Below are 8,932 nucleotides of genomic sequence, written 5' to 3'. Positions count from 1 at the left end.
GGCATGTGTGCATGCATGCCCAAGATCCCAAAAAGAGAATGGAGGAGAAGGGATTGCGGTGTGGTCATCCCTCTGGGGGGTGATTTCTCATTTTCTGTCTCTCTGTCTCTCTAGGTCTTTCTGGCAAGTGCGCGCACCCTATAGCAAAAACCTCTTCAAAAAAATAAAAAGAAGAAAGAGCATTGGCTTGGTGGTTGGGGTGGGGGTCAGTTTTTAGCTCCAGCTTCAGCAGTAACTTACTCTATGACTTTGGGCAAAATCAGTTTATTTCGTAAGTCTCATTTTACAGCAGGGAACAAATGAGGAGTTAGAATATATAGACTTATAAATGTATCTTTATATTATATATTTTATAACATTATTTTCTTTTATAATTATACAGGACATATAATTACAGTCCCCATAACTTCACCAGGACAGCAGATGTAAACTTGAACTATTGATTCTGGAGAAACTGAGATGTATGAACCTTACCTATATTTCTTCTTCAGCTCTGAAATTCTTTCCTTCCCTAAAAATGACTGGGGGGGTGGGGAGGGCTCCTTCTTCATGTTCTGTAGTTGGCTCTGTGCCTGGTACATTCCAGATGCTCACTAAGCGTTTGCCCCAATCCCTTTTAGTGAGGATTTCTGCATTCTCCAAGTAATCAAAGCCATTGATTTGCTCTTCCACAATTCCACTATCTTATGGAGTTGAATTGTCCTTGCACCAAACAGCTGCAGCCCTCCTACTGCTGATTTTGCATTTTGTATGTCCCTAGGTGGCCTCCACTGACAGCAGGTTTTCAAAGACAAAATATTTAGGTGTGAACTCTATTCTTTTTCAACTCAAAGAATAAGAAGACAAAGGATATATGTGACTGAAAGTTTGCAAAAACCTCACTTTCTCAACTAGACTGCCAATGGACCATATTAGCCAAATGAGACATAAAAGAGAGAAAACCTAAAAAACATATATGTATTCATCGATACACTTTGAAAATCTAAGAAATGATAAACATATTCTACACTGGCATTTAACAATTTGCTAAGCTTTTACACAGCTAATTGTCTTTAAAAAAAAAGAAAGTACAATACATCTTAGGCTATAATATATTTTCCTTCTGCCCCACCACTTTATGTCTTGTTAGTATCCGTCCATTTATTTACTTCTCAACTGGAACTGGGGAGGGAGAGTGAGGAGAATGGGAGAGTCATTATTTCTGTACCCAAAGAGACTTCTGTCTCTCTGCGCCTTTTGGAATGTTCCCTAGCTATTAATTAAGAACTACAATATGAATCATACCCATGGGTTCACGAGCGACATAACTAAATATTCTGAGAACATGTTTGATTCAGGAAATGAACATCCATTCAATCCATGCATGGCAAGATCAAAAGGCGAGAGCGTGGGACAAATACTACAGAATGTTCCGGGAAAGGAATGAGCCTTGGTGCAGAACGAACTGGACATGTTAGTTTACTTCCTACTCTCTTGGAGTCATTTAAGAAACAAGTGGTGGAGCTGGCAGGTGGTGTGGGGTTAAAGGCAGTGGACTCCCACACTGGCTGACTGCAGTTTAAATCCCGGACCTGGCAGCATGCTTTCCCACTTTCCTTCTCTCTCTCTCTCACTCTGCCCCTCTCTGGTCAAATTAAAATAAATAAATAAATAAAGTTAAATAAAATAATTGTTTAGAAAATAAAAGAAACAAGTGGTGAAGATTACATACATGATGAATGAGACCACCAGGAAAGGCTGTGTTGAGGTCCTGGCAAGACCAAAACCATCATTGTGAACCGAAAAGGAAACAACACTTTGATCATTACTAATTAAGGAAGTCTCTAATTTCTGACAATTGTCTAAAACTAGTACTGATCTCCAAAGATTTAACTTTTTTTTTTTTAGTTTTCCAGAGGGTATGTGCACTCGTTGGAGAGAGACAGAGAGAGAGACAGAGATGGAAAGTAAGAAAGAACAATCCCCCCTACTCATGGAGAATGGTCATGTTGCAATTCCTTCTCCTCCATGTCCCCCTCCTTCTGAGATTTTGGGCATGTACACATATGTGACATGCCCAAAAAAACTAGCATGTTTCTAAAGCTGCCAGTTCCAGGACCTAAACAGTGTAGTTGGTCATGTGGGATCTACCTTCCCTAAGTACCATGCCACAGACTGGCCTTATTTTCTAATTTTTTTAAAGTTTATTTTTACTCATAATAGTGTGTGTGTACACATGAGGGAGAGAGAGAAAGAGAGAGAGAAAGCACCCTTAACAGGGCCTTGTCATGCCACAATCCCTTTTCTCTAGTCCTCCAGCTTGTCAGAATCTTCAGTACCAACCCCAGAGAGTCATAGTCAGCCATGTGATCTCCAGCACTGCAGCTCCGTTTGCTACCAATTGTGCCTCTGTTCCAGGCCTTAAATTACTTGTAGAGTTGAAGCCACGCCCTCCCTCAGCATTGACTGTGACTCATATTAATCATCTACACTGACCAGCCAGCACTACACCACCCAAGACCCCCCTCAAATAGCAAATACACTGAGTATGCTTGGAATGCTCAGGACTTTTCAGTAGTTTCAGAAAGAACCTCAGACCTTAGACAAAAGGTTTTTTGTTTTTGTTTTTGTTTTTGTTTTTTAATTTTGTAAACAAACATATTAGAATGAAGCTCCTTTTCATGTTCACGCTTTCTGTTGACTTTCAAGTCTATTTAAAATACAGCTATATCCCCTCTGATGATGCTTCATTTATTGCACTTTGCAGATATTCCATTTTTCATAAATAAAAAGTTTGTGGCAACCCTAAATCCAGGAAGCCTATCAGAGCCACCCTTTCTTCTTTCTTTTTCTTTCTCTTTTTTCTTCCTTCCTTCCTTTCTTCCTTCCTTCCTTCCTTTCTTTTCTTTCTTCTTCTTTCTCTCTTTCTTTTTCTTTCTCTCTGTTTCTTCTTTTTTTTAAATTTGAGAGTTTGCTTTTTTTTTTTTTTCTTCCCTTTTAGGGCATGTGTGCTCTCCAGAGAGACAGAGAGTGATCAATCACCCTGGGGGGATGGCTAGACCACATACAGCAATCCCTTTTCCTCCATTCCCCTCTTGGGATTTTGGGTACACACACACACACATGTGCCCAGCATGAGTTTCAAGCTTCCACTGCACCACCTTCTGGCCTCTCAGTACCATTTTTCTAAAAGCATGTGTTCACTTTGTGTCTCTGTGTCACATTTTGGTAATTCTCGCAATGTTTCAGTTTTTTTCATCATTATTTTATGTTATGATGATCTGTGATCAGGTGATCTTTAATGTTACTATTGTAATTGTTTTGGGGTGCCATGAGCTACACCCATAAATACTGGTAAACTTAAATGATAAATGTATGTGTCTGGCTGCTCTACTAACCTGCTATTTCCCTGTCTCTCTCCTTCTCTTCAGGCCTCCCTATTCTCTAAGACAAAACAGTATTGAAATTAAGCCAGTTAAGCACTCTACAATGGGCTAAGTGTTCAAAATGAGAAAGAGTTGGGTGTCTCTCACTTTCCATCAAAAAAGCTAGAAATGATGAAGGAGGGAGAGAAAAGTATGTCAAAAGTCAAAATAGGCCAAAAGCTAGACCTCAAGTTAGGTAAGTGTGAACACAAAGGAAAAGTTCTAAAGGAATTTAAAAGTGCTACTCCAGTGAACAGAATGATAAAAAAGTGAAGCAAGCTTATTGCTGATATAAACGTTTACTAGTCTGGCTAAGTCAAACACTCCTCTAAGGTAAAGTGAATCCAGAGCAAGGTCTGAGTCATATTTATTAAGGCTGGTGGGTCATATTTTTGTCGATGAAAAAAAGATTTTTTAAAAGAGGTTTTTGCTATTGGGCATGTGTGCTTGCTGGAGAGACAGAGAGGCAGAAAGCGAGAAATCACTCCCCCCGGGGGGATGGCCACACTGCAATCCCTTCTCCTCCATTCTCCTCTCAGAATTTTGGTCACACACGTGCATGCCCAGCATGAGTTTTAAACTGCCAGGACTGGCACTCGAACTGTGGTTGATTACATGGGAGTCCAGCAACACAGCCATTATGCCATCTGCTGGTCCCAATAAAAATGATGCTTAAACCAGTCTATAAAAGTAAAATCCGTATCACCTAAAGTACAGTGTAACCATTAGAACTTATAGGGACAAATATAACAACATCCATCTCTTAAGACAGTGAGAGGATCACAACAGGAGGATCATCTGTATACGGGACCTGGACACGGCACGCAGCATATACTAGGTACTCAACAACAACAAAATAGTAATCAGTGCTTTTAGGGGGTCTACAGACCAGGAACAATTAGGTAGGGGAGACAGATACCAGGTATTTGGAACCCTCTCTCTGCACATACTTACTGCGTCTCAGCCCCCAGCAGCATTTCCACTTTCTCATTTGCGTGGTTACTAAGGACTGTCAGGGTGAAGAGGTGACTGGCCGAGCTCTGTCTTGAATACAGCATTGTGGAACTGTTCTTCCCTGGAGAAGAATTAAGCTCTTCATTGTCACAAGATTCTACCAATAGCTGATCTCGTAAGGAATAATCATTGACGTTGTAACTTTCTTCACTACATAGAAAAGGAAAAAGAACATGTCAGTGTTTAATAGAGAAGACTGTGACAGTGTCGGTTTTCAAGTCACATTTTGGGGAAGGTGATGGGGTGGGGAAGAGGTGAAGAAGATAATTATTTATTTTGAAATACATATCTGAATCTGATTATACTTACTGATTACGGATCAATGTAACACTCTTCTCAATTAAACCTGTTAATTACTACTATTATGTATGTAATAAATTGCATCCTAGGTATAAAACCAATATTTAGGAAATGACTAAACCTCTAGGTCTGACTTGACATCATCCTGAAGCTGTTATAACAAGTGAGACTTGCATGTATCCTGGTAATACCAAAGCACACCTTGCACACCTCCATCTACAGAGTGATGAAGAATCCTCAAATCCACCCAGGCTGTGGTTACTAAGGCTTACTCCCAGCCTCCGAAGAGCCACACCTAGGAGCGGAAGGAACCCAGAAGTTCTCTTTGTTTCTGGAAAGATGCTCAACTGATCCTTCACTCTCACACTCACAGCCTCACTAACCATTTCAAAGTCACCAGGACTTAGAATGCCGTACTTTTTTTTTTTTTTTTGGAGAGGTTTTTGCCATAGGGCGCATGCGCTCCCCAGAAAGACAGAGAGAGACCAAGAGACAGAAAGTGAGAAATCACTCTCCCCCCACCAAGGGGAATGACCACATCACAGTCTCTCCTCCTCCATTTTCCTCCCAGGATCCTGGGCACACACGCATATGTGCCCAGCATGAGTTTAATTAAGCCACCGGTTCCAGGACTTGAACTATGGTCGAATACATGGAAGCCCAGCGATATTACACCAACTGCTGGTCCCAAGGATACCATGCTTTCTATCCTTGTTTATGGTCAGGACTCCTTAGTCCCCTGTACTCCCATCTCCATAGCACTGTGTATGTCTAATCTGGCTCTATTCCTTCAGCTTAGTTATAACCATTGCTAGCACACAATGCTCATCTACTTGGTTGTACCTGCCTGGCAAATCCCAAACCTGGTTAGATACAGCTCCCCCTACTCTGCATCTGTACCCTTGCAGCTAAACAGGCACATACACACCAAAAAAAGTTAAATAAATAGCCAAATATGCAGCAAATTTTAGTACAGTCTAGGGATAATAAATAATTACCATATTTAATAATAAGGCAACTATATGAATTTAGGGGAGCTAAAAGGAAAGGTTTTCTTTCTGCTCAAATATTTTATTATAGCAATTTTAGAATAGGCCACTTTGCTTAAGATTTCTTGGAATGTCTTTTATTCAATGATGAACATCTTCCTAACTCTCCTATAATCTTTTTTAAAACTCAGTTTGATGTATCCTGACCTTAAAAAACTGTGAACACAGTTATTACCTATAAAAGCAAAACACTGCCTTCTGTTAAAGCTTATTTGTTGCCAGGGTAGTTATCTGCATTGATTGAAAGCTGATGCGTCAAGTTCATCTGCAAAGCTCTCCTGAGACTGTGTCTAGATGACTGCATCCACACCCAGGGTATATAAAAATACTTCTCCTATCCAGATGATGCACCTTATCAAAGTGTACATAGTGTTTACAAAAGGAGGAAGCATGCTAGTATATTTCATGAATAAACTGATTATATTTTAAAAGATTTACTAGAAACAAAGAAGTCAGATTCTAGCAGAGCAGAGCAAGAGTAATGTTGTATAGATATCAGACATAGACTGAACAGCCCAGGACTCAGGATAAAAACAAGCAAACAAGCAAAAGAGAAAAACCTCAAGAATGGTATCAAAAACAAGAAAATGTAGGCGAACTGGGGCTTCCTTGTTATTGTCTTCTCTGCACCTGCTAGTCACTCCTTTGGTCCAATTTTCAAGTTAAAAAAAATAAAGAATAAAAAAAGGATCATCTAGCAGTCGATGACACTTGTTTCTAGGTAAAAATAATTCTGCTTCAGACAGAAATTGAAAGAGCCTAACAAATACTATGAACATGGAGTATTTGGATAGGGCTCTAAATAGTGCACAGGCATTGTAGGTATTTCTAAAGAAATAAATATCAAAGAAATGTATATGCTAAAAAGTCATCATTTAAGACGACTCAAGTTCTAAAAAGTCTTCAGCATAAAGTGATTTCACTTACTAAGCAGTGCTCAGTAGAATTCAAGACCAAGAGTTCACAAGAAACTAATATGAGCATACTAGTTAATTTTTTTTAATGTCTCCTAATTTTCAGGCCTCATATACTCCCTAGTGTGTGCTTACACACAAACACCACCAGCTAGTATCTTTATCCATACTCTGAATCTGTCTTTTCTGAGTAATTACAGAAAAAAGTAGACAAATCTTATAAAGCTTTCCTTAATTTTATGATTATTGTCATTTTAAAAATTTGCTATAGGGCATGTGTGCCCACCAGAGAGAGACAGAGAAAGACACAGAGAGAGAGGGAGAGTGAGAGAGCAGGCCACAAGGTCCAAGACTCTAACTGTGGTTGACCATGTGGGAGTCCAGCACCCTAACCACCATGCCACTTGCTGGCCCCAAGGTTTCTTAATTGTTCTCTTAAGTGATGACAATTGCAATGCCACTGATTAAGAGCCAAGGTGGCCATATGATCCAGTGCATGCCTGTTGTCTTCTCAAACGTCCAGTTGGGTTGATAAACTATGGCCATCCAACTCAGAGCTCTGCAAACTCATCCCAAGCATCTCCTTGTGTATGTCTGCACAGCTGTGTCACTGACTATACCTGAATTAGAAACTTTTCCCACTACTTTTACTTCTGGCTCCAAAATAAGTTGCAGGAAACATGTGTACTTATTTGTTTTTGTAAGTGACTTACTATCAATCATTCAATATCATTATTTTATCCAGGTCGGTAAACTTCTTCATTGTATAATAATGTAGGCATTTACATCTTCTTTAGTACTCTTCTTTGTGAATTCAATATTAACAAAATTTGATTTCATTTAATAGTAATGAAGCAAATTTATTTTTTTATTCTTAACAGCTACCATTCAAACCCAATAGAACCAAAACTGAAAAATAGTTCACTCCTGCTAGCTGTGTGTTCTCACGCACATACACACACACAATCTCATGAAGGTTCAAGATAATCATGAGTACTGCCCCCCCCTCTGAATCTGCTACATATTGAATGAGATTTATCCTCTTAATGTCAACCAGTACATACTTTCTCTCTCACTCGAATACACACAGAAGGATAACTCTAGGTTAAAACGTGTGCTTGAGCAGAAGGAGAGGGGGGACTCTATACCCAGATGCAGCGATCCATGGCCCCTGTTTCCCTCCTCTGATTACTCAGTCATGTCCAGTAAGTACAAAGCAGGCCAAGTTGCACTGGAAAAGAAACCCCTTTCCTGAGGGAAGTTGATGCTAATCAGACTTCCCCATGTTTGTCTCTATCATTTAACAAACATATGGTTTACATAGTCTCTGAAACAATTTGGAACATGTAATTAGGAAGTTAAATTGCTCAGAAAACGGCAAATGGAAAAAGCACCTTTCCTTGCACGGAGACGTTTATAGGGAGACTTCCTCTGATTGTCTTATACGTGCTCCAAGTTTACCAGCTGCTCATCAAGGCTGTCTGCTTTGTGCAAGTAGCGGCTCCTATCAGGTGCAGCAATCAAATCAAATCTATAGAAGTCTGTGGCTCTGTGGTGTAAACAATGGCGGGTCTTCCCAACGAGACCTGCTTAAAGACCTAGTAACCTTTGTTGAGACTGCCTTTTTTAAAACAAAATAAAAAACTACTAGAGAACAGGATATGATGGTAAACACAGACTTCAATTATCTTCTCTCTAGAAGGCATTCTTTGATAGTGTTTAGTTGTGCTACATGCAATATAACATCTTGGCTATAGAAATGGTACACCTTATGGTGAATAGTGACTTCCTTAAAGACATTTTGATGAAGCATTTTAACTTTCTGTAAATGTTGGAGTTTTTCACATTGGCTATATATTTATGATTTTCAAATCAGGAAAACATTTTTTTCTTTTTGGGGGGGTTTCCAATAAAAATTGGAAAACCTGCTAGATGAATTTCAAAAAGCTATAACACTCAGGGAAACATTTGAAAGCTGCATACTAAATACATACATTTTGAAATACCAAAACCACACACACTTGAGGGGACTTGAGAAAATAAAATTAAAGAATAACTTTATTTTGGTACTGTGCATTCTCCATGAGCTTTCTGAAGATGTCTCATACCTATGCAGCAGTAAGTATAATAATAATAAACACTGACCTCAGCATAGGTACTCTGGGAAGGAGAAGGAAAACGGACACATTTTGTTTGTTCAAAACTAGCAACTGCAGGGCCAGCAGGTGGTGTGGTGGTTAAAGGCACTGGA

At 39.4% G+C, this 8,932-nt stretch overlaps 1 protein-coding gene and 1 non-coding gene across 2 annotated transcripts in view; both read right to left on the bottom strand.

Annotated features, from left to right (window-relative positions):
- The window catches only part of ARHGEF26 (Rho guanine nucleotide exchange factor 26), a gene marked incomplete in the record, with an annotated part of 134,204 nt that overhangs the window by 15,524 nt on the left and 109,748 nt on the right, over positions 1-8,932 (bottom strand). Inside the window, 1 exon segment of the mRNA XM_014588297.2 lies at positions 4,359-4,568. Within this exon segment, the coding sequence (XP_014443783.1) occupies positions 4,359-4,568 (210 nt within the window).
- Positions 8,579-8,639, bottom strand: LOC114008010 (U7 small nuclear RNA). Its single transcript, XR_003549580.1, has one exon. It is a non-coding gene; the product is annotated as a U7 small nuclear RNA (small nuclear RNA).

Source organism: Tupaia chinensis, unplaced genomic scaffold (genome assembly GCF_000334495.1).
Source record: "Tupaia chinensis unplaced genomic scaffold, TupChi_1.0 Scaffold000272_1, whole genome shotgun sequence".
NCBI classification, from domain to species: domain Eukaryota; kingdom Metazoa; phylum Chordata; class Mammalia; order Scandentia; family Tupaiidae; genus Tupaia; species Tupaia belangeri.
The sequence above is the reverse complement of the archived record's forward strand: the minus strand, read 5'-3'. Positions and strand labels throughout refer to the sequence as shown.